At 47.5% G+C, this 26249-nt stretch overlaps 1 protein-coding gene across 3 annotated transcripts in view; it reads right to left on the bottom strand.

The window, feature by feature from the left end:
* Nucleotides 1–26249, bottom strand: part of LOC135394424 (mRNA-capping enzyme-like) — a 146288-nt gene that overhangs the window by 104668 nt on the left and 15371 nt on the right. For all 3 annotated transcript variants that reach the window (XM_064625160.1, XM_064625159.1, XM_064625158.1), the window contains 2 exons: nucleotides 20971–21059; nucleotides 13971–14046 (listed from right to left, as the gene is read on the bottom strand). In XM_064625160.1, the coding sequence (XP_064481230.1) occupies nucleotides 13971–14046; nucleotides 20971–21059 (165 nt within the window). The remainder of the gene's footprint in view (nucleotides 1–13970; nucleotides 14047–20970; nucleotides 21060–26249) is intronic.

The raw sequence follows: 26249 nt of genomic DNA, 5'->3' as shown, positions 1-26249 counted from the left end.
TAGTAGACAGAGAAGCCAGTGGTAGCCAGGACCAGCTATATGGACAAGCCAAGCTGCGAACAGAACATGTTTTACTGCATGTCCCAAATCCAAAGGACAGGCCTCAAGAGTGTGTGAATTTCGCCAGTTCCTGTTTCAGACGGCTTTGGCTGCATTGATTTCAGGCTGGTCTGACAGAGATCAGATTTCTCATGTACTTGAGACCCTTTTCGGCGCCTGCGTAGCTCTTTTGGCAACTAGACACACCAAATGCATACACCAAATTATAGAGTGGACATAGCTGTGTATAGTGCTATGCTCAGCGTAATACAAAATTTAGTGATGTGCTCTGATGCACACGTGTGGCGCATTAAAGTGCGTAGCGGTGTCTGCGAGCTGTGCGTGTTGTAAAAATTGTCTCAGGGAAGAAAAAAAAATTGCTCCTCTTCTCAGACGCAAAAATGTAGAAATGCCTTTCCGCCATAGAAAGAAGAGGGGTAAAGCTACTCATGTGGCCCACTCATGTAGCTGCTCCACTCAAAAGTAGCCCAATACTAATGTCGCTACATGTTTGGAAATGTAACATGCTCCATAAGACTACGCAGAGTTTGTTCGAACAGAGATATAATGCTCAGAAGCTCAATACCGCTACAAAATAAAAGTAAGGCAAACATTCTCTAGTATTTCTGCGCAACTTAACATCATTCATATTAAAAGTGATAACAGAGCACACCCAGAATCAAACTTCGCAATTCTGCCTCATCATAGGGATTGTCCCTTATCGTTGCGATTTATTCCAGCGACCTCTCTGGAATTGAACGTCGCCATACTCCCTTGCGTCGTGACTCTCCCTGACCAAATCGTCTTCCATTCCATCAAGCATGGACAAAGTACTTCTCTGTGTTCATCGTATTCATTGTTCATCACTGAAGCACTCCTTCTCATTCACTGTGCGAGACGATCTGATCGTGCTGCTGAAGTCTGGGTGTGTTTCATGTGTGAGAGACAAAAAAGTAGCAGCATTTTGGCGTTCAAGGTGGGAGTGCGTGCAATATGCAAGTATAAATAGGGTGGGTGAAGTACTGGCTGGTGGGGTCACTAGGACCCATTTCATAACTTGCAGATGTCTAAACAAAAACTTTATTTCAAGATGAATTGGGAATTTCATCGCCAGGGGTGACACTCTACCCCACTGCTGGTGGTGGGGTGAGGTGAGGGATGAAATAATGAGCCCCTTCACAACAAGGATCGAAGTCAATGGATGCAGAGTGCCGTTTACAATTTTCTAAAGTGACCTCCACACAGGGCTGGGCATGTACAGTGGATATCGCTTATGACTAGAGCCCAGACTTTTAAGCATTTGCCTATAAATGCAAATAAACGCTTATATGAGACATTTTTAGGGTTGCCTGCCTTTTTATGGACTCTATTGAATTGTAGCCTTTTTTAATCAAATGCCATAACAGCCTTTCCAAGAGGTGTAAGTGCGAGTGCTGCCTTTTGCTTTCCGTTTCTCAGTGTTTGTGCTTTTGTTCCTTTTTTATGTCAGGTTTCCTTCAATACCTTGGTTTGCGAGAAAGGGTTCATGTACATTTGATCAAAATATTTGGCCTCTCTGGGACTTTCAAGATCTTCAAGAACGTAAAACGAAAAGTATTATTCAATATAGCGTGGTTCCAAGCCACCTCAGCATTTGCACCAGACGTCAAAGCTTGTATGGTATACCGTAGCCTTCAAATAAGCAAGATTTCCTTGATGGAGCATTCTGGAACACCAAGAAAGCCAAAGAGCGTACCAGATTAGCGTGCCTATTTTTCCATTTTATTGCCTGTTTTGGTACTTTCTGAGGGCCTAAATGCCTGCCCATATCCATCGTTTTTATTGCTTAAATTTCCGTGCCCTACTTATAACGTATGTTGCAGGACCGCTGAAGATCCGCATATAAGCGATACAGCACTCTAACCAAATATCACATTTTTAGGCCAATACATGCCAGAGATAGAGTCCCCATCTTTCTGTTATACCTGTTCTGTTGTGAACCTGACCGAACAGCACGGAGATTCCTTGCAGAGAAAACAATTTATTCAACATTCTCAGAAAGCCTGTAAAAACGACACCATTTTCGACGGGCACAGTTTCCTGACCGTGTCTTGTACAATTGCGTCCTCAACAGCAGCGATGCAACTGAATGCCTCGTCGCACAGTCCATTCTGGGTGCAGAAGTCCCTGAGTTTGAGCCCACGCTCTACCGCCCCTTTGCTGACCACCTCTGCTGCCGTAAAGTCCCGATCGTCACCAGAGTCGCTTTCTGGCACACAGGTCTCACGGTCCTGAATGGCTTGTACGATCGCCTCGTTGGTGGCTGTTCGTTCACAGACATCGGTGTCCTCACCTCCCGCATTAACAAATTTGTTCGCTACAAGATCGTTCCACACATCCAGTGCGTTGATCGTGTCACCAAATTGTGATGCACAAAGACGGGTGACGTAATGCAAAGAGAAGTCAGAAGCTCTCACGAGGAAACGTTCTGGAAAACGTTCTCGCACGAGACCCTTGCCCACCTCGTCACGAGGAGATAAGAGATAACAGAAGAGTTCTTCACGGTGAGTGACTCACGCTTCAGAATTTGCCAACAAATGTGCTCGGTCCTTCACCTACTTTAAGGAGGACTTCGGTGACCACACTATAACCAGTATTGATATAAGCGGTATTCCTATACATTATGTTCGATGGGAAGAATATTGAGGGCCGGAAAAGGCTGCATTATAAGCGGTCCCGCACTATAAGCGGTACGTTATAAGTGGTCTCCACTGTATTACAATATTTTGTATTATAATTATATTATTGCAATACATTTTGTATTTGTATTACAATACGTAAAAACGTGTATTACACGTATGCGCTATCAGCACGTTGATGATCCGGCCAGGCAGGTTAGCACACCACACGTTATAGGTAATCCGTTCTTTGAACACTTACTCCTCTGAGGATTAGTCGGTGTACCCTCTCTGGTCATAAAATTCCCGGGAAAGAAAGGGACTATCAGAAGTGTTTCTAGCTCTGTATCCAAGGTTAATGTATGCACCGCGGCCGGCTTGTACTCCTGGTACACGGATATTCAGAATCGCGACCACTCTGAATTGTAAATTTTTCATGGTGGTTCATGAGGAACCGGGGCATGAATTGCAAGACCGACCGTCATGTCTTTCCTCTCAAGTTTCCTGTTAACGTTGTAAAGCAACTGCGGGTATGAACGGCCTACAGGCATGGACAGATGGAGAGAGGACAGCAAAAGGGTGGCAGGAAAGAGTGGCAGAAAGGAGGTTAGTACGTGCCCTGGGCCAGGTCAGAGGGAACTGTGCCAACATTCGTCTGGGAGGTCTTCGGAAAAACCAGGGAGAACCTGAGACCCGGATTCTAACCTGGATGACCTACTAGTCTCGGTGAGGAAGGCGATCATCCAAACTGCAACGCAAGTTTTTTTTTTTTTAATTCCATGTTAGCATTGCAAAGGCAATGCTACGTGAGCTGATAATGTCAGATACGCCATAAGACGTTCTTTGCTTCGACCGCAGGGGACACCACTCGGATTGAATTTTTGAGAAAATATTATAATGAAACAACAATACAGTGGGCTCCCGTTAAGCTGAACTCGCTTAAGCCGAATTTCCGGGTATGCCGAACAAATTACGGACATTTGTTTGTTTTTCCCATAGACACCATGTAAAAAAATTCCACTTAACACGAACAGACACCGCATGCACTTTGGATAATCCAACCTTTCCGGCGTCCGCACGCAGCGGAAGCAAGGAAGGCATACGGCACCTTCGGGGCTCAGCTTCCACCACCCCGCCATGCAGGAACACTCTGTGGTCATTTGGTCCCTATTTGGGCCGACCACACACAGCCTTCCCCCCTTTTGCAAGAGCACCATAACATGAAACTCAAACTTTGTGGTGTCTTTTGATGTGCAGGCATTCAGAATACGTTGACATCTGAATACGTTTACTGCTTACAGTGTTGCACGTGAGATTGCACAATTCGCGTGCAGTCGCTGGGGGAACTGCTACCAGGTGCTTCACAATTGCTACCCTGTTTTTGACATTTCCTATGACACTTTTGGGTCCTTCTGTTAAGATGAACTTCTGATAAGACGAACAAATTTCTGCGGTCCCCTCGTGTTCGTCTTAACGGGAGTTCACTGTATATTGAGAAGAAGTCCAACATGAAGAACATGAAGAAGTCCAAGGGTAAGATCGCACTTTTCCGTTGCTCCGGAATATATATTCAAAATTTACAGGCTTCAGCTTATTTGGAGTCACCGATCTTTTTAAAGGAGGACTCTAACGCTTCGCGGACCTCCCGCTGTAACCTGGATGGGAGGTCTGATGTCTGTATGATGCTTCCTACAGGTCGACAGGTCCTCGCCAGCGATGCCAGATGACAACAGGTGGAGAACCCTTCCTCGGATGATGCCGACAATCCGCAAGACATGAATGTTCCTGATAACACCATGGACACTTCGGTACCGGCCACTCCCCAACAGAGAGATGAGATGAATGACGCCAACACTGCCACTTCTCTTCATGACCCGTTCGCCACTGTCACCTACAGGAAGAACCGAGCCGGTTGTATCCCCGTACTGTTTCGGCCAGCATCTAGTGGCTACTCCTTCTGGAAGGTCAATCCTAATGCAGTCGCTAGCGAGATAGGCCAGCTAGCCCAACAACAGGTTATGCACTATCGTTTCCACCGAGATGGTTCTCTCTTCATCTCCGTCGAGTCTGAAGCAGCTGCCCACAACCTTTTGTGAGCTAAGTGTCTAGCTGGAATCCCCATCTTACTATCAATGCCTCAATCGTACGCCAGAAATAGGGCAAGACTTATGCTGTACCTAAAGAGAAATCGAATGACGATCTTGTGCTCTACCTGAAAGACGCAGGGGTTATGTCTGCAAGGCGACAGGTTCAGCATCCGATGACAGAAGATGGCAGTGATGTGTTCACCCCATTATGCAGCGTCATCCTAACTTTTCAACCCACAATCCCTCTTCCGCACTGAATTGCCACAAATACACAGAAGGCCTCGTGCAGTGCTATAACTGCCAAGGATCTGGCCATATTGCTAGAAATTGCCGAGGTGCTACTAGGTGTGGCATATGCGCTGGGTCTCACCGCTGATCAGACTGTAACAATAAGAGACAGCCAATGTGTGCCAGCTGCAAATCCGGCCATCCTGCATCATTCTCTTTATGTCCCGTGAAGACCGCCACCACAAAAAGACACCAAGATAGGATACTACGACTTCCATCTGACACTCCCAGGGGTGGTAGCGCCACCGTCACATCTGGTACAAATGAACACGACTTTCCTGCACTCCCACGTCGGTCTGCACAAGCCGAACGAAGGTTGCAGAGCACTATCGCGGCCAAGTCCATCAGAAGCAACCATCAAACACTCCCTGGTCCATCAAGGCAGATTACATGCACTTACGCCACTGTGACAGAACCAGCAGGCATCATCAGTCGTTAGTATGACTGAGAAATCTGTCGCTAGCGTGTTTTTCTCTACACCCTTAACGATAGCCAATGCATGGGTGGGGGCGCATCCTTCAGAGCTCGAATTGTCCGGAAGATCTGGCAGATCCGACAGATCTTTCTGGCTGTGTCAAATAGTGAAAGATGTTGACAAAACTTAGGCCAACGCTTCCAGTCTTCTTTTTTTAAGTTCTCGTGTTACCTTAGCTTTCATGCGGTGGTATGCTACAATGTCAGGAAGTTCCCTGTTGGACGAGCCGTCCTTTCTGCTCTGCGACGTAATGCCCTAAGGTGTATTGGATCCAGCGTCCGGATACTCTCCAATACAGGGCACGCTGGGTATCGGTGACGAAGGGGGGTGTGACTGGAGGAGATAAAAGCGGGAGGGGCTCGTTAACCAGGAAGGTTTTTCGGGATTGTCTGCTGCCCTGTCAAAGGAACGAGAAGCTTTGTAGAAGGTAAAAATAAACCTTGTATGTTTGCTTGATTTCGTTACTGTGCCGCTTATTCCTTCGCGTGCGGAACTGACGGGCTGACGCCCCGGGGTTGTGGGAACTGAGGTTTCCACAACCGGCGCCCAACGTTTGGGGTCCGAGCTCATTTGTTCTGCAGCAGGGAACACACGGCACTCTTTGTTTCCGTACTTTGTAGTAGTTTATAGTAGTTGTTTTAGTTTGTAGTTACTATTTCATTGCTGTCTTTTTTTTTTTGTCTTTTCGTGCGTGTCTTTTGCTTGAGTTTTTGCAGCTCCCACCCTGTGGACGAGCCCTTGGAGGTGATTGCTGACAAGGCGAAGGGGCCCATGCCGCAGTCAGACGCCATTGCAACGGCAGAACTCCTGTCACGCATGGCGGAGTTGTGTTCATTAGTTGTTCAACGCCTTGATGCCGGGTCGGTCTCGCCGTCGCAGGCACAAGCGCCTCTGCGACTTAACATACCGGTGCCTACCTTCTCAGGGTACACTGATAACAAGTCTGTTGTGGATTTCCTGGACGACCTTACCGCCTATCAGACGGGTATGGGAATCTCGGACGAAACTCTAATCCAACACGTCCTGCAGGTTGCTTTGGTCGGAGACGCCGCCCGCTGGATTCGGTTGCAATCGGAGTTTTGTCCTTTCAGGACTTACAGCGTCAGTTCAAAAACGAATTTCGTCCCCCGGATTACGAATACCGTGTCCTAGAGGAATTACATACGTGAACTCAACATGCTGAGGAAAGCTTATCTGAATTCGTTCAGGCATTGCAAGATCTGTACAGCACAGCGGATCCCGTTGCTACGGAAGAGCAGCGCGTCGCATGGGCTATCCGTCAGTGCCACCCGTGCTTCCGACCCCATTTAAGGGCCCATCGCTTTACTACCCTTGAGGCGTTGGCACAGAGCTAGCGTTGGAACCGCGCTGTGCCTGGTCGGGGGAGCCGCCTTGGTCGAACGCCTGCATGCAACAGGTTTAGGTGACAACTCCCGTAATTTCTACAATGCGGAGTCATCCTACTGAGCCCTAGATACATTCCTCTATGAGCAGAGGACGATCCATGCAGGAACGAGCCTTGACAGACCCGTCCCGCCCCGAAGTCGCGGTCAACCTGGCCTTTCAGCTAGCGAAGCCCCACGGCAGCGGGAGCGGCCACAAGCGCCCAACAGCTGTTGGAATTGCGGCAGCCCTGACCATTTTCGTCGGGAATGCCCGCGCCAATGACCAAACACCCGTAATGTGCCACCGGAAAACGGTCGCAGCCGGCGTCCATGAATGCTTGCTCAACGACGTCGGCAAGTTGCGGAAAAAGTGAGGAAACGGTTGCTATCCGTGGCCTTGATCAGTAAAAAGCTGGCTTTGCAAGCAGTACGATAACGCAAAGAGACACTTTGGCTCCTATTGCTTTTTCTGTCAGAGATTTCATCGAGGATAAGGAACCAAACATCGCCGTTCAAATTTTGGGTAGAGATTATATCGCCCTTATTGACACGGGAACTACGCTTTCCCTTATCGGCGACAGTGTTTATGAGCATTGCGTATCACGGCATGTGGAATTGCAATCCACAGACCATCTTCGTCTTGCTTCCAATGACGCCGTTCCAGCACAGGCTGCATTTGTTCTCTGGATACATTTTGATGGGAGACGACGAAAGCAGCCCTTCGTGCACCTTCCGGGCCTGGCAGTTCCTGTTATCCTGGGCATCATCCGGCAGAAGTTGGTGCTGGACCTGCCCAATGGAGTATATGTGTACCACGGCTCGGCGGGATTTTTCCGCTTCGCCGCAGCACGGGACCACTGCACAGCACAGCAAGCTGTGGCAGCGTCTGTTGAAACCATAGAAATCTTAAGAAGTATGCTAGAAGGAAACCTCCGACACTGGGACGTACGGGCGAGGGGAGCTCCATATTGAATCAGCTACTATTGCCCCGGCGCATGCAAACAAAGGAATCCAGTAAGCATACAGCAAACGTAACGCCAAAAATGTTTTTGGAACAGTAACACACCACCAAAACCCATGAAACCGTACGATATATGAAAACACATACACACACACAAACAAAGAAACAGACACAACACGGACGCCACATGGGGACGCCGTCTCTGCCGCTGCCTATACCAGCCTTGACTACAAGCCTGGATAGGGGCAGACACTGACAAAATATGTAGCCGACGGAAGCAGAGGAGCAACCGAGCAAGTGTTGCAACAGTTTTGGAACTGTGGCTGCTTTCACGGGCTGGAAATACACGACGTTTCCTCGGCTGATTCAATATGGCTGCCTCTGAGCGCATACATTGAGAGAGGGAAGAGCCCCATTCAAGTTCTTTGCTCCCCTCCAATCCCCTTCCCCGGCTTTCCTTCTAGCCCCTCTCCGTAAGATTTCTATGGTTGAAACGTCTGGGCTGCCGACTGTCTTGGGGTCATTCCATGGTCCCGAGGAGCAGCGCCGTGAGCTTGAACAAGTACTGCGGGAGTTTGACGGAATCTTTACAGAAAAACTGGGTAAGTCATCTGTGTTACATCATAGCATAGACACCGGTAACGCTAGACCCTGGCGTTGTAATTCAAGACCATTGAGTGTTTATAAGCGTGCCTTATTAGACACTGCTCTTGACGAAATGCTCCAAACTGGTGCAGTACAAAGGTCTCAGAGCCCTTGGGCCTTTTCTGTTGTCCTGGCTCTGAACCATGATGGTACGGCTAGGTTTCGCAGTGACTGTAAGGCACTCTTACCCCTTCCTGTCCATTGAGTCGATAATATATTCCCTGGGCAATGCAATTGCGTTTTCAACACTTGAATGTAGTAGAGGATTTTTGCAAATCCAAGTTGCCCGGGAGGATGTCCCAAAAACAGCCTTTACATGTCATAGAGGTTTGTTCAAATTTGTACGAATGCCTTTCGGTCTGTCTAATTCACCCACCAGCTTCCAGCGGTTGATGGATACATTGTTGGGAGATGTTGGGAGATGGCGTACATGGATGATGTTGTAGTGTTTTCTAGAAATTTTCAGGAACACTTGGATACAGAACTGACGGGCTAACGCCCCAGGGTTGTGGGAACTGAGGTTTCCACAGGTGGTTAATTGCTAGAGAATGACAGACGTGACCTGTTGCCATTTTAGACAGGACCACCGCATCCTGAATGGCGCAACGAATGGCTTGGAACATACCGGTGTGCACAGACGTTCGGAGGCCGGCAGGAAAGAGTCTCCAGTTCGTGAAAGTAATCAGTCCGGTAGTGGGTGAGAGAGGCAGCCTGTCACGCGAAATATATAGGGGACAGGGGTCACTACATTGGGTGTCGACATTGGTAGCGCACGACAAGTGGCGAATTATGTCTGCTGAGCACCACAAAAGATCCAGTACATCAAGTGACATTGGCGATCGCATATAAGTTGGCTGTCAGTTGTTAAGTAGCACATGTGAGCATTCTCCATTGTTTCTAACAACCTCCTTCCCTGGCCGTCCGTCCTACTGCTTCCCCAGGCCGTATAATGACCATATTGAGATATTATAATTAAAGCCAAACAGCCAGTAATTGTTTCATAGAACAGGATCTACCAACCAGGAAAACCGGGAATTGTCAGGGAATTTGTCAAAAGCCACCTGAAGTCAGGGAAATTATCGGCGACCAGTGTGGGCGGGAAGAATCGGTAAATGTACGGACCGCAAACGACGCGCAAGTTTGCATTGTGGCGAGGGAGGGAGAGTGGGCAGAGAAGTTCCTTCCTTGTGTGCTTGCCTCCGATAGTTCTGAGTGAAGGTCGCTGTTCATGTGATCCTCACGCCAGAGGCCATCTGCGGACGTTTCTATGGCTTAGTCCGGTCGTGTGTTTCCGCCAATTGGAGTGCAATAATTCCGTCTCGCATTATCAGTATCTTGTCATAATTTTGTCGCCGCAGCATATTTTCGAAGCGCCACATATCATGCCAAGAAATAACGGGAACGGCGAACGTATTCGCGAGCAGACCGTGCGGGGTAGCCCAGTAGGCACGGTGTGCGCAAAGTAAGCAAACGCCGAGAGGTTGCTGCTGTAGCGTCGGGCGGCGCCAGCGGTCGGCATCACTAGACGTCACGTGCATGATCACGAAGAGGATGGTTTTCAGGTTCCTGCTGTCCATGTGCTCGTTCCGGCGTTCTGCTTTGAATCAGAGTTATGCAACGTTGGATTAACAATGTCGAAGAAGTGCGTGTTTAATCCCGACTGGACTAATCTGGACATTTCCAGTTATGCAAGCTGGATAAGGTCCGTCCCAAATGATTCACACAGTGCTCGTTGTTCGTGGTGCTGCAACAAGTTCTCACTAAGCAACATGGGAAATCGAGCGATATCTAGCCACATGGCAAGTAAGAAACATCAAGTTGCCATGAGGTCATCTGAGAGCGCTTCACAAGTAAGTGTTCAGTCGTTTTTCAAAGCAAACGCTTCGTCGTTGCCGTCTCCGTCAGGAACGCAGGCCTCGTCACGCACAGGCGCTGACAACAGCAACTTGCCTCCGACTTCATTACCCGCTGCCCCTCTTCCGAAGCCCACGATCGATGGATTTTTACTGAGGAAAGATGTCACAAGAGTCGAGATCCTGTGGTGTATGAACACGATAATGGTCCATAAATTATTCCGGTCCGCTGCGACGACGGCTCAGCTTTTCCCACTGATGTTTCCAGAGTGTTAAATTGCCAAAAAAAAAATTCAGCTGGGGAAAGACAAAGCCGGTTATACCATTTGCTATGGCATTGCGCGCTACTTCCAAAAGGAGCTGCTGTCACGTATCGCTTCTGTGCCGTACGTCGTAGTTGTATTCGATGTGTCATTGAACAAGGTCACTCAGAAGGAACAGATGGACGTCCCCGTCAGGTATTGGAGCCCAGTGGACTCCACTGTAGGCACGCAATACCTGACCTCCTGTTTCTTGGGCCATACCCGTGCAGAAGACTTACTCTCTGTGTTCAAGAAGGCCTTGGAAAGCATAAGCATTGCGAAGATACTGCAAGTGTTGATGAACGGCCCAAACGTGAATTTAAAGTTCCTGAGACGCCTTACAGGGTCTGATGAGACCCATCAAATCATCGACGTTGGGAGTTGCGGACTTCACGTCATGAACGGTGCTTTCAAAACAGGACACTCTAAAACCGGCTGGGGTTTGGTTGTGTTTCTTCGCGGCAGCTACAACCTGTTCAAGTGTGTCCCGGCACGTCGGGCAGACTACATCCACTGCACAGGTAGTGCTGTGCAGTACGGTGGCTCGAAAACAGCCGCGTTATTTCAAGGGCGCTTGAGGCTCTTCCCAACTTGATTAATTATGTTGAGGGCACAAAGACAACAAACAAGAAGCCCACGTGCACCAGCTACAGTGTTGTTGAGAAGGCAGTGAGTGAGCAGATGCGACCAGTTAGATTAGCATTCATGCTTTCAGTTGCTCACGAGTCTGAGCCATTTTTGGCTGAGTTTCAGACGGACAAGCTCATGGTTCCTCTTCTTGCTGTAGCAATAGAGAGCCTTCTGCGGTCGCTGTTGACTAGAATCATCAAAGCGCACATTCTAAATGCTGCTGATACAACTTCTAAGTTATTGAAGATTGATCTGGAGGACCCTGAGAACATTGTTACAGTGGCCGTGTTCGACATCGGCCTTGCTGCGAAAACCGAGCTACGCAAGATCCCGAAACAATCTCAGCTTACTGTGCTCTCCTTTAAAAAAGAGTGCATATCTTTCATAAAAGCATGTGCAAAGAAACTGGTAGAGAGGTCACCACTTAGGTACAAGCTGATTAGGGGTGCAAGCTGCCTGGATCCACTCTGTGCACTGTCCCCGGATGCTGGTCAGAAGCAGTGAACCGTTGCCCTTCAGGTACTCACGGAGAACAAGTGGCTAACTGGTTTGGAAGCAGAACAGGTGCACCGATCTTACGTGAAGGTGTGCACACTAAGCTCCCCACAGATGCGTATAAAAGAGTTCAGCAGGAGACAGCATAGGCTGGATACGTTGTGGCTAGACATATGTGGGAATGAAAGACAGCTAAGGTCATTTGTAGAGATCGTCCTGTGTATGTCCCACGGCAATGCTGCCATGGAAAGAGGATTTTCGGTTAACAAGGAGTGCCTTGTGGAGAATTTAAAGGAGGAACCTTTGATCGCGCAGAGGGTTGTGCATGATGCTTTTTTGGCGGCTGGTGGTGTGGAAAGTGTGGAGATTACGGAAAAAATGATTGAACTGGTCCGTGGTGCAAACAGGATATGGAAGGAAGAACTCGAGAGGAAGAAGAAAGAACAGTTCAGTGCATCTGAGGCCCAAAGACAGAAAAAGAGTGTTGCTTGCATGATATATGAGCCTGAAGAAAAGAAGCAAAAGCTCCTCGGTGAAGCACAGTATGAGGCTTCCCTTCTCCAAGAAAAGATCGACTCGCTCAAGCAGTAAGACCTAACCGATGTGTGCCAAAGACCTAACCGATGTTAGACATAACAAATTACAATAAACGTGTCGTGAATGCACTCATTTGTATGGGATTAGAGCGCGTTGGTTGGTCAGGGGATTTTATCGTGACGGTCAGTGAAAACCTGGAAAAGTCAGGGAATTCAAAATCTGAAGTTTGGTAGACACCCTGGAAATAAATGCTGTGTACACCCTGGGTTTTTCAAGAACGTTATGTATTTCTTTATTACTGTAATGTATTATAATACACTATGGGTATTATGTATTAGTATTATGATACACGTTTTTGTGGTGTATTATGTATTAGTATTATACAGTCGCCGAACGTTAATTCGGACCCTAATAATTCAGACTTTCCAATAGTTCAGACAAAATAGCCCCCATAGAACCAATGCATTTCAGCATCCAATAATTCGAACCGTTTTCGGGGCGACGGCTCGATAATTCAGACAGATTTTGTCCGACTTTCCCTACTTTTTGTGAAAATCCACGCTCCTAAATTCAAAATCAGAACCTCGAGCTTCCGACTCCCGCTCGCCGCCGGGCTGCCCCTCCAGTAGCTCCCGCGGAGCGCCGCCTGCGGGGAGGAGAAGCGCGCACCCGCGCGAAGTTCACTTCATGTGATCGACGTTGCTGTTTAGACGCGCACTTTGGATGCGACATTCAAAACTGTGGAAATGTCGTCGTCTCCGTCAACTGACAGTGATGACAATGCGATCAGTGGAGGATCTGCGCGGCTCGGGAATGGCGATTCCCGCTTCCATATCGTTTGACGATTACGCTGGGGTGGACCGCTGCACAGAATTTTGCGCTGAATTCACCGATGATGAGATCGTCGCCGAAGTTCTGAACCTGCCTGCGGATGGATTGGACGACGACGAGGATGACACCGAGAACATCGGCGAACCTCGGTCTACTGCGCAGATCCTCGCGACCATCGATACGCTCGGACGAGTTTATTCCGACAGTGTGACATTATTAGAAATGCAGCGTGACGTTCTGTCTTGTGCGCGCGATGCTAGGCAGACGCGTATCGACACTTTCTTCCGTCCCGTGTAAATTTGTTTGTAATAAACGTCAGTGTGAGAGTGGATTTTTATGATTAACTACTAATTCGGACTGCTCGATAATTCCGACAAATCCCGTGACCATTAGAAGTCCGAATTAACGGTCGGCGACTGTAATACAAAAAAATAGTATCAATGCCCACCCCTGCTCCATAACCTAAATAAATAGGTGACTTCAGAAAATCCCAGCATGCTTAGTACCACTTTGAACTATGGGAACTTCTGTTATCGGAAAGAAGGAGAAGGTCACCAAACTGTTTTGATTTCTCCTCTTAGCCCATTACCAACGACTTGTCAAGGTCAATAAAAACGAAGCGTCAAGGACCATTCTCCCATTCCCATTGATAGTAAGCGCTTAGGAAGCAACGTATGCGCAAGAAGCACTGGGAATTCCTGAAATTGTCGATTCCTCTTATATTACATGCCAATCATGATACCATGACTCATTCTCGCTTGGAGAAGGATGATGGTAGAACCTACCTCCAGGACATGTTCTCCACCAGGTACGCTGCAATCAGGAATCCTGTACGGTTGAACCCATGTGTGCAGTGGACACCTGGAAAAATAAATAAGGTATTAAAGATTTTCATGTGACTACTGGCATGAAAGCAATTTAATACTTGTGACGAAGGAACGGAGTGAGCAGTTAACTGGAGAACAAACATATGTTTATTGTGTGCGCTGCACCTCCTCTTTCATACGTCAAACTGCCCCCCCTCCAAGCGAAAAACGGGTAGGGGAATGGTAGAGGCGTAGTTTGCTAACGTGGACGGTGGCGGTTTGTCGCCCCAGAGGTAAGATAGAGCGGTCAATTCCATAATTAACAGAACATTATTACATTTATGAACTATGCTTTGAATGTGTGTTATCTGTGATTGTTAATATTCTGCTTTAAACTTCAAAGTTAAGTTATATATAACCTCAGAAATTACTCTGTTATTTCTGAAGTAGAAAGTTTCTTGTTGACATTTGAAACATGCTCTTTCAGACGGCCATCTATGCATCTGCTTGTTTGTGCAATGTAATGTGCACCACAACTGACAGGAGCAGAATACATGACAGATTTTTTCGCACGGGACGCAGGGAGCAAGGTGCCAAGTACTGCATCCGGGGAAAGGATTTTGTAAGCTGAAGTTAGAGAGCTTGTTTTTGACTGAATAAACAATGCAAGCCTCATTGGCAGAAAAGATTTTTCCAAGAGCATAGAAAAGGTTGTGAAAAAACGGAGGCGCAGTTGTTTTTCTGTTTTCGCAGTTTGTTGTTCTGGAACGGATTGGAACAACTAAGTTGTGCAACTGGTTGGACACTGTTTCATGGTGATAACCTGCTGACAGAAGTCTATTTAGCTGTCTAAGCAGACAGTGAGAGATGCAAGGGAGGAGGCTGTTTAAAGAAGAAGATTCAGGGACTATAATGAGGATGTCTAACAATGCATAGCTGGGGTTGCTTTTTGTACCGAGAGGAAAGATATTTGTGAAGCGATGTTAGGAAAATTTCACTTAGTTCGGGAGCAATAGAAGAACCTATGCAAATTCCCTTTGCTAGAGTGTAGAGCTTATCATTTAATTCTACAGCAGCGGTAGACAAGCAAAGGGAAACTAGCTGTAGCAGGGAAGCGACAGGGGAGCATGCATTGGTTTGAAACATGATGAGGTCCTTTTCTAGGGTCATCCTCAGTCGGGAAAGAAGCACAGTGGCCTGTCGGCCATGAATGGAAGAGATTTCTTGAAGGAGCTGCTAAGAGTTTTTGAGAGAAAGGGAATGATGAGAAATATACACTTTGCGGACTCGTGAAGGTAGGAAGAAATGGCCTTTTTGCCACGTGTTCTAAGAGGATGTGAAGGCTTGTTGGCTTTCACAATGAATTTGAAGGTGAAGGTGTCCAATTTGCATCTGGGCACGTAGCAGGGTGAGCACTTTTTTCTTGTTTTGCTTTAAATCGCCATCAAAGGGCTTGAGGACTTCCATAATAGCGTTTATCAGTTTCTCATTGAATGTTGAGGAGGGTAGTAGGTAGAACATGGAGGATTTGTCGGTTTCTAGGGGTACGGCACTTTTTGCAACTACAGTCTAAGCTTGTTAATACGACCAAATCCGTTCCTACCAATTTTGGTCATAAAGTGAATTGTCATACTAATGAGAAACACCCAAAAAACATCATTCATGCCCCCCCCACACACACACACCACGTGTGGATCTGCTACATATTCAGAGATGCAGAGGATTTAGTGCAAGAACTATTCTTTGCAACTTTCTGTGCAAGAACAATGACTCACAATGAATTCACCTGGGCCATTCCATGCCAAATGACTCATAGGTGGCACTCTACCTCCCCTAGAATTTTATGTGATATTTTTTTTTTCGTGGTTCCTTATGACTCGGAAAGCAACAAAACATTGCTTTTCTCTAACGAACTTGAACTTTATGGGATGCGGAGCCCCTCAAAGATGTGGAATGATGTGGAATTAACGCTTTCCATGCTTTCAGCTGCATCGGGTCTGGGTGACCTGGGGCAATTTTCCACTCAATTTAGAGGGGCGAGATCGGGGAGCCACGAGGCCAATATAGCGTAGCCACATCTGAGGAGTCAGAGCAGAGGGGGCATGGACTTCCACATTCGCAGTCGGTTTCGTTGTGGAAGAGCCTTAGTGATCCTCAAGGGCAGCAAGTTATAGTGGGGTAGTCTCATTTTAAATCGAACAACGTGTGAAAGTCGTATTTTTTAATTCGGCTAGAAAAAATATATGTTAGATGACAGCTCAAACGACGCAAATCGCGCCACGTGCGACGCTCGTGCGTTGAATAGTTTCCGCGTGGGAGAGAAGGAAAGTCCGAGGCTGCTTGAGCGCGCTTTCTTCTGAACCGACTTTGACGGGATCTAGCACCGCTGATTTTATGTCTAGGAACTGGAGTTTTTTTTCTGATTATAGGCTGCACCATAGACACTGTCGACAGCCACCCACAGGACTCTGAGGGTCACAGATTTTCTGCTAAAAATTGCCAAACATGGCGTAAACGTTCAAAAATGTCTAACTTTGTTACCAATTTGCTTCATGACGGAACGCCTGAGGACATCGAGCTTAGTGTCATTCGATAGGACGCTGAAAGAACTTTCGTGCTGAATAAAGTTCATTTTTCTCAGTCCAGTGCTTTCTGTGTTATTAGCTTGAGAATCGCACATGGTAGGCGAAAATTGCCAATGTTGCATCTCAATTTTCTCAAAAATGCCATCTTCGATTTCCTTGATTATTTTTGAAAAGGTGACGTAATGCCTCTACTTTAGACGCCAAGTGAGACAATCTTTTATTTTTACCCGAGAGACGCGCAGCGATTTTTTTTTGTCAGGCAGGGTCCACGAGGCTGCGGCCTTGCGCGCCCCACCTACGAGCACGCTAACTTCAACCTCTTCTTTGCTACAGGTCTCCCGCTGACGTAGAAATGAATGACCACACTGCGTGATCTTGTTGTAGTGTCCCCAGAGCATCACTTTACGTTTACCCAATGATCTCCCAGTTCCGTCAGGCTCATTCAAACCGTGGGAGAGTACATGAGTTGCCTGTGCGCCCTTGACGAGAAGCCCCAGTCCTCGAACATACCGACAAAGTAGTGAGAAGAAACGAAGTGCTTCGTAAAGATCTTTATCCAGTGGTAACATCGTAGCTTTTGTTTCAGGTTGCCACCAGTCCACCAGGCAGTGTGAAAGTCATACCCTTTTCATTGGTAAAAGAACGTTGTGGAAGTTTCGAAAAACTTAAAATGTGCACATTGCGAGACCCCCGCAGTTGATGGATGCAACCATTGGATTAGCATCATCCGATAGGTTTAGATATGACCTTTCACATGATATATAGTGACAGGGTTCAAGCGCATGGATTCCAAAAGGATTACTGACGACCACACCAAGGGTTTAAGGTACCTACGGCTACCGGGAACGAGGGATTTTAGTTGTGCGTTGTTCTGTCGGAAATTTTGATTCCCACGGTGGCATTGACACAGCTCGTGGAGGGTGAACGTGTTATACTTGAGAGCAGCAACATACTGTCATCACAGCGGTCTTACGGGCTTTGTATATAGTACTCGTCGTGGTTCCGAAATAACGCTATGGGGCATAAAACGAATTAAAGGTAGCATACACAGCTTCGGAACTATCACTTATTGCGCCCAAGCCAAGAGACGGCTGCAACTAGGCGGCCACAAATTTGTATTCTCACGTGTTGTAACTTTCTGTCCCCTGTGTCCGTAGTTCTGCCTTCCTAATATTAACTCACACGACAGCCTCATAGCGTTCGTATGTGCATTGCCTCAAGCACATGTGCGGGAGAATAGTGAATATGCGCACGTGCATACGCACACGTCGTGCGTGCGACTCCCATGAAAGTGCGTAATAGCAAGTTCAATGCGGCCACGAAACTATTGCGCTGTGTCTCCAAAGAAAAAAATAAATGTACGTACCGTAAGTGCAAAATAGGTACAGAATGCAACATCTGGGCAATAAATTGCAAAGCAAAGACTACGAAGCAAAGCGCGCTCGTAAACATACGAGGGGCGCCTTTGTGTGGCAAAATCGCTCCGCGGAAAGGTAGACCTACATCTCAATCAAAAAGAGAAGGTACTTTACCAGCAGCGCAAAGTACCGGCATAATTCTGCCCCTGTGGAATAAATCGTGAAAAAAATTCCGGCTTTTTAGAAATAATTAAGATCGAACATGCAAAATTTTCGCGTACCACTCGTGGTTTTGCGATACTAGGCGGACGAAAAATGCGCTTCAACCCAGTCACCTAATATCATGTGAAAGGTCCTGTAAAGCTTTTGGATGATACTAATCCAATGGTGCCAGCCATCATCTGCAGGGGTCTTGCAATGGGCACATTTTACGTTTTTCGAAACTTCAGTAACGTTCTTTTACCAATGAAAAGGATGTGACTTTCACACTGCCTGGGGGACTGGCGGCAACTTGAAACAAAAGCTACGATGTTACCACTGGATAAAGATCTTTACGAAGCACTTCGTTTCTTGTCACTACTTTGTCGGTATGTTCACGGACTGGGGCTTCTTGTCAAGGGCGCACAGGCAACTCTTGTACTCTCCCACAGTTTGAATGCGCCTGACAGAACTGGGAGACCATTGGGTAAACGCAAAGTAATGCTCTGGGGATACTACAACAAGCTCACGCAGTGCGGTCATTGATTACTCCGTCAGCGGGAGACCTGTGGCAAAGAAGAGGTTGAAGGTCGTGTGCTCATGGATGTCGCGCGAAAGGCTGCAGTCTCGTGGACCATGCCTGACCAAAAAAATCGCTACGCGTCTCTCAGGTAAAAATAAAAGATTATCTCACTTGGGGTCTAAAGTAGAGACATGACGCCACCTTTTCAAAAATAATCAAGGAAATCGAAGATGGCATTTTTGAGAAAACTGAGATGCAACATTGGCAATTTTCGCCTACCATGTGCGATTCTCAAGCTCATAACACAGAAACCATTGGACTGAGAAAAATTGACTTTATACAGCACGAAAGTTCTTTCAACGTCCTATCGAATTGCACTAAGCTCGATGTCCTCAGACGTTCCGTCATGAAGGAAATTGGTAACAAAGTTTCGCCTTTTTGAACATTTACGCCAAGTTTGGCATTTTTTTACAGAAAATCTGTGGCCCTCAGAATTCTGTGGGTGGCTGTCGATAGTGTCTATGGTGCAGCCTATAATCAGAAAAAAACTCCAGTTCCTAGACATAAAATCAGCGGTGCTAGATCCCGTCAAAGTCGGTCCAGAAGAAAGCGCGCTCAAGCAGCCTCGGACTTTCCTTCTCTCCCACGCGGAAACTACTCAACGCACGAGCGTCGCACGTGGCGCGATTTGCGTCGTTTGAGCTGTCATCTAACATATATTTTTTCTAGCCGAATTAAAAAATACGACTTTCACACGTTGTTCGATTTAAAATGAAACTACCCAGTGGCCGTCAACAATAGGTTGAGACCATACCCCTTGAAACACGCAAAGTGGTCCCGAGGAATCAAAAAGTGGTCCTAAAGTGTGGAGACCACCTCATGCCTCTCAGCTTGGATAGCAAAAAATTCAAGCGAGTTGGCATATACTTCACATATGCAACATGTCCCTAAGCTGGAGGAAATCACAAGCGATAACGCAAAACGAACAGCACAATTATTGGCACAATTATTGCACAACAGCACATCTGCGTCATGGGCCTCGAGACTGCTTCTCTACGGTGGTTACGGCTAGGCTAGGCCGAGCTGGCAACGACTTTAACCAATTAGCCAGCTAGAAAGTTGCTCTGACAGGACTTTCTCATGTTTAAATTTTGGGAGCGTTAAGTAGCAGCTCCAGAGCGCAGGGAACATGCTCCTTTTTACTAAATGGTGTCACTCCTATTCTGGGGCTTGGCACTCTTGATGCACTCTCACGCTCAGGCTTGCAGGTTGGAGCACGTAAGTGCTGCTCTGGCTCTGGGACGTACGGAGGAAGGGGAGGTCGGAAAACCAATGAGCAGCCTTGAACACTTTGCTGAGGCGTGCATCCGTTGCCTTTCCGTGGCACGCCCGAGCGTGGCATGACACCGCACTGTGATGTAATGTGACGAAAATTTGCATATAAGATCATTCCGTGTTAAAATCCTGGATCATCCCCTGATAGATGTGTCTCCATGAATTTAACCTGCATCAACCTGGTAGTAAAGATCTCATCGTACATAGCCAAGATTCAGTGCAGAATTGGGCAATGCTTATTGAGTATAAGTTTGACAAAGATCATGCACACAACAAAGCTTTATCGAAGCTTTATCGAAGTGCCTGTTGACAGGCGGCGACAACGAGTGGCCACGTTCACGCTCAGGCTACTGTCAATGCGCCGAAATGAAGAGTACATAACTAACTATTTTCTACAATATTCCTGTATCGCTTACATGACAACCTGTCGATATCAGTGCATGTGCCCCTACCACTGAAGTTGCAGACGTATTGCTTTCGCTCCCGATTATGCTTCTACACGTGAAACGTATGTTACGAATCTGTAGCCAGAATTTTCATTTCCTGTTATGGTTTTGGTTCATGGGTGACCATAATTTTTGGTCATGAAACGGTTACAGTTCCTAAAAAAATTTCGGTTACAAGCAGTTTTCGATTCGGTTCCAGTTTCAATCCCCGGGGTGTCAGTCACGCGCTTCACCATTCTATTCGTAGGAGCTCATCTACGAACATAGACTGACCACAGTTCTTTCTGTCAAATCGCTACCGGAAGGTAGAAAGAAACATAATGATAGTAGGTCCACAGACATTTGGAATGTGCACCATTCAGACATGGTCAATCACTTTCAGAGTATTTCAATTGATGTTTAACTATATGATAAGCATGTCTGATGCAGCATTCACTTTTATATTATGCAGGTCTGAGTGGTGCATGTGTAGGAAGTATCTAACAAGTGTGAAAATTTGTAGCATGGTGCGCATCGAGTGTATCAAATTCTCACCTATTATTTCAAGAGGGTGTTTGGAGATGAAGTTTCTACAAATCTGAAGGAACGTCTGTGTCTGTTCTGCTGATGGGCATTCGCCATGACTGCAGGAAGAAAAGGGAGACATTGGATGCATTGTCAACGTACTGAAGATCTCTGTTAGAAATATTAGTAGAATCACTTATGACAGGCATCACAAGTATGGGAAAAAGCTGCGCTTGACACTTCAAGGAAAAGCATATCTATTCACAATACACGCAAAGACGACCACTGATCAACATGGCTCAGAAAGAGAGTACGGAACACTCAACAGAGTTTTAGTCTTGCGCAAAACGATCCTCTGCTATCTGTTGGCAGAGAGGGGAGGGGAAATTTAAGGCGGAACCCCATATATACAACTTTAATTACTACATGACAGAAGACGATTTCATATGAGGTTATGGGTTGCTGTTTCTTCATTTCATTTAAATTTATTTCATTTCTCATGGAAATGTGGGTCGTATAGAAAAGGATGAGAAACCTGACGATGTACACGACCAATTGTCAATAATTTCATCTTTTGTCCCTAGTGAAGCAACTTCCGTCGATTTCCATTTAGAATATGTTACAGAACTTTAGTTATGTTACAGAACGTTCCTCTACTTTAGCCGATTTATTGATAACAAATTATGACTTGTCGTTATTGGAGACCAGCATTGTAGCTAGTGACATTAGTGATCAGGGTGTTTGGTTGTCAAAAGATGTACGCAACAGGCACACAAAGAAGTAACATTCCAGCTTTTAAGATGTGACAGGATGCAAGCCTTCGAAGATGATATTCAAAGTGTTAACTCTGGTTTTGTGTTTTCTTATGATGATCCTAATCAAGCCTACAATGCCTTCTGTAGTAAGTCTTTGGCTCTGTACACGTCACGCTTTCCCATTGTTACAAAGTGTTTAAATAGTAACTTTCGGGAAATGTGGATGACGACAGAATTGCTAAAATTGAACCGATATAAAAATAAATTGCATCAAAGATTTGCAAAAATGGGGGATAGCAAAGACTTAAAAGAATACGAAAAATTTTAGGAATCGGGTCACTAAAGAGTTACAGGATGCCAACAGGAACTATTATATTAACCTGATGTCTGGTAGTTTCAATGCTGTTTGGAGAAACTTGAACAGGCTTCTGAACAGAAATAACAAGCCCCGTTTACCTAAGAAAGTCCATCTTGATGGAAACATTTTATGTCGAGTTGACATGGCTGAATGTTTTAACAAATACTTACGTACAGGCGCTGACCGATTTTTCGGACATGCTCGATTATTCGGACGCGGTTGCGGAACGGCCACGGGCCCCATAGACTTAATGTATAACAACGTCCAAAATTTCGGATGCTGTGCAGCTCTGTCGCTCGATATTTCGGACATGGTTTGCCCAGCCCGTGAGCGTCCCGAGCGGTCGCCAGCTCACCACATGCGCATCACGCACTCCGAAGGTCAAGGAAACCAAACATAAAAAATTAAGGCAAGAAAATAGGCAGTGTCTGTTCATTTTCCAATACTTTGAGTGAAGGAGTCTTGTCGTGGCACTTCGTGAAGCCGAGCACGTGCTGTCCACATCCGAACATCATGCTGTACGGAGCTAGCGCGCAGCAAATTTTTCAGCGTATCAGACCTCTCCCCGTTTGTAAACAAATGACGTCATAGTGTTCGACAGCGCCACCAATTTGGTAGAATTGAACTACGTTCAAAGCTAACAAGGTCGCGCCCGAAAGCCACGGTCTTGAGGGGATTACGATGATCTCTGAAAGGGACGCGACCTCCAGCGATTCGTGGAACCCAGCTCTCCCATTCCGATCTGGTTTGGTTTCGGTCTGTCTACCAGCGCCATGATGACGTTTCTCGGGTAGAGGTTGCCAGTCCGACGAAAGGAGGTTGGTAACCCAGCCCACACCTGCAACGCAGAAAGAGGTAACAGAGGTATGGCTTTCGCTGGGATCGCACTTTACCTCTCCCAATTTCAGGAACTGTCACTTTTCCTACTATCGCTCTGTGGGCTGGGTTTGAAACAACCTCCTTTCTTCGGACTGAGAGCGACTGCGCTCAAAAAGTCGTTGCACGTTATGGGTCGGTGCTACGAAAAGCATGATGTTCAGCTATTTTTTCCGATGGGCTCGTGAATATCACTGTCAATTATCATGAACTTGAGTGAATTCGGCACGCTCTTCATATTAGTGGCGTAAAAAAGTGACCTTTACTTGGCAAATATCTGAGTTCAGTTCGCAAATATTTACATAATTAAACTTACGATACATGACATTCACTTCAGGACTCAGCAAAAACCTAGTAAGAACAAATGCCGTTGACCTCATGATTCTAGGTGGCATAGTTTTTTTATTATAATTCAATGACACGTTTTCTGGGACACCCTGTATATTGTTACAGGTTACAATAGGTCCGAGTACAGTATAGTCCTTGCAGCCCTAGTTCCACAGCTCCACTGTTCGTAGTCCCGTGCCCACAGTTTCCTGTCTCGGGTCACGTGCCCGTTTTCACAGCCGTCATTGTCTTCGGCTCCGCAACACTACTCCCCCTCCTCCCCCGAAGGAGGCGGAGCGACATCCCGAGGGTGTTGGTCGTTGGCAGGGCCTCGGTACGGCGCCAGACGGTCGATGTGAACTACTACAGGTCTGGATCGCCCCGGACGTCTGAGTCGGTACACGACGTCATTCAGTCGCTTCATAATAGTGAACGGTCCAAGGAGGGATCAAGATGTCATCGAGCCGTCGTCCAGCCCGTGGGCCTCCCATATAGTGCTCGTTAAAAAGAAGGACTGTTCCACACGGTTTTGCGTGGACTACAGGCGCTTGAACAACGTTACCAAGAAGGACTCGTACCCTCTGCCGCGCATCGACGACACCCTGCATGCGCTTGCCTGAGCCGCATGGTTTTCTACATTAGACCTGCGTAGCGGGTACTGGCAGGTGGAGGTTGCTCCCGAGGACAAGGAAAAGACTGTGTTCACCACCGGCCGCGGGCTTTGGCAGTTTAAAGTGATGCCATTCGGCTTATGTAACGCGCCTGCTACCTTCCAGCGAGTTATGGAAACTGTCTTGTCCGGGCTTCCTCCCGAGGTATGCCTGGTTTACATCGATGACATCATTGTGCATAGCAGGACATTCGACCAACACATCGATCGCCTGCGCCGGGTGTTTCAGAGACTACGTACGGCGAGTCTCAAACTCAATCCGAAAAAGTGCCAGTTTCTAAAACCCTCCGTCGTATACCTTGGACATTTCGTGTCAGCAGCTGGTGTACAAGCTGACTCTGCCAAAGTTCACTGCATCCAGTCGTGGCTTGCTCCAACGGACAAACCCAGCCTCAGAACATTTCTCGGATTCTGTTCGTATTACCGTCGCTTTGTCCCACATTTCGCAGAGATTGCAGACCCCCTCTACCAAGTGTTGGACAAGGGACAGAATTTCAAATGGACACCACCGTGCGAACAGGCGTTCCTCCAGCTGAAGTCCTGCCTGTCGTCGCCGCCTGCCCTTGCATTTCCCCTTCCAGATACTCCGTTTGTCCTCGACACTGATGCAAGCCTGACCGGCATAGGGGCTGTCCTATCGCAAGTGCAAGACGGTAAAGAGAGGATAATTGCATGCTTTAGCAGGGCGCTCCGTAAGCCTGAGAGAAACTATTGTGTTACACGGAGGGAGCTGCTAGCAGTCGTCAAGGCGGTACAGCATTTCCACCATTACCTATACGGGCGTCACTTCACTCTCAGGACAGATCATGCGGCGTTACAGTGGCTTCTCTCCTTTCGCAATCCGGAGGGACAGGTGGCGCGCTGGCTGCAGACACTGCAAGAGTACGACTTCACTGCGAAACACCGTCGAGGTCGAGATCACACGAATGCCGACGCCACGTCAAGGTTGCCCTGTGTCGACGGGAAAGATGGGAAATGCACTCCGTACGCACATGCTGAGCGAACGGCCTGCGCAGTGGGAGTCGACTCCGAAGCCAACCGCGAGACCATGAGGGCGGCGCAGGAAGCCGACGAAAACATCGGCCCTGTCATCGCTTGGAAGCGATAGTACAGCCCCTATGCCGGTCAGGCTTGCATCAGTGTCGAGGACAAACGGAGTATCTGGAAGGGGAAATGCAAGGGCAGGCGGCGACGACAGGCAGGACTTCAGCTGGAGGAATGCCTGTTCGCACGGTGGTGTCCATTTGAAATTCTGCCCCTTGTCCAACACTTGGTAGAGGGGGTCTGCAATCTCTGCGAAATGTGGGACAAAGCGACGGTAATACGAACAGAATCCGAGAAATGTTCTGAGGCTGGGTTTGTCCGTTGGAGCAAGCCACGACTGGATGCAGTGAACTTTGGCAGAGTCAGCTTGTACACCAGCTGCTGACACGAAATGTTCAAGGTATACGACGGAGGGTTTTAGAAACTGGCACTTTTTCGGATTGAGTTTGAGACTCGCCGTACGTAGTCTCTGAAACACCCGGCGCAGGCGATCGATGTGTTGGTCGAATGTCCTGCTATACACAATGATGTCATCGATGTAAACCAGGCATACCTCGGGAGGAAGCCCGGACAAGACAGTTTCCATAAGTCGCTGGAAGGTAGCAGGCGCATTACATAAGCCGAATGGAATCACTTTAAACTGCCAAAGCCCGCGGCCGGTGGTGAACGGCAAGCGCATGCAGGGTGTCGTCGATGCGCGGCTGAGGGTACGAGTCCTTCTTGGTAACGTTGTGCAAGCGCCTGTAGTCCACGCAAAACCGTGTGGAACCGTCCTTCTTTTTAACGAGCACTATAGGGGAGGCCCACGGGCTGGACGATGGCTCAATGACATCTTGATCCCTCATGACGCTGATGAGTTTGTCGACCTCCTTGAAACTTGCCAGCGGAAGTCGTCTGGGAGCCTGCTTTATAGGGAAAGCTGTCCCGGTGTCTATGTGGTGCAGTGCTGCCGTTGTTCTGCCGAGATCTGTCGCTGAGAACGAGAAGACGTCGCGGAATTCCTGGAAGAGTGCATGTGCCTTCTCCACCTGGTCCTGCGCCAGCGACGATTGGGAACCCTCGATCAGCTCATCGATGTAGTGCAGTAAACTTGTATTGTGCTCCATGGCAGCAGGAGGAGGCGCATCACCCCCGGCCCTCTCTTCTGTGAACTGTATCTCTACAACTTGGGAACACTGCCCCAGACGTTGTCCACGCTGAAGCACAATCGGTGAGGGAGTTGTGTTAAGAACGCGAACTGGTACTGCTCCTTCACCATGATGGACGAGACCGCGGGCAA

Source organism: Ornithodoros turicata, chromosome 5, assembly GCF_037126465.1.
Source record: "Ornithodoros turicata isolate Travis chromosome 5, ASM3712646v1, whole genome shotgun sequence".
NCBI classification, from domain to species: domain Eukaryota; kingdom Metazoa; phylum Arthropoda; class Arachnida; order Ixodida; family Argasidae; genus Ornithodoros; species Ornithodoros turicata.
The sequence above is the reverse complement of the archived record's forward strand: the minus strand, read 5'-3'. Positions and strand labels throughout refer to the sequence as shown.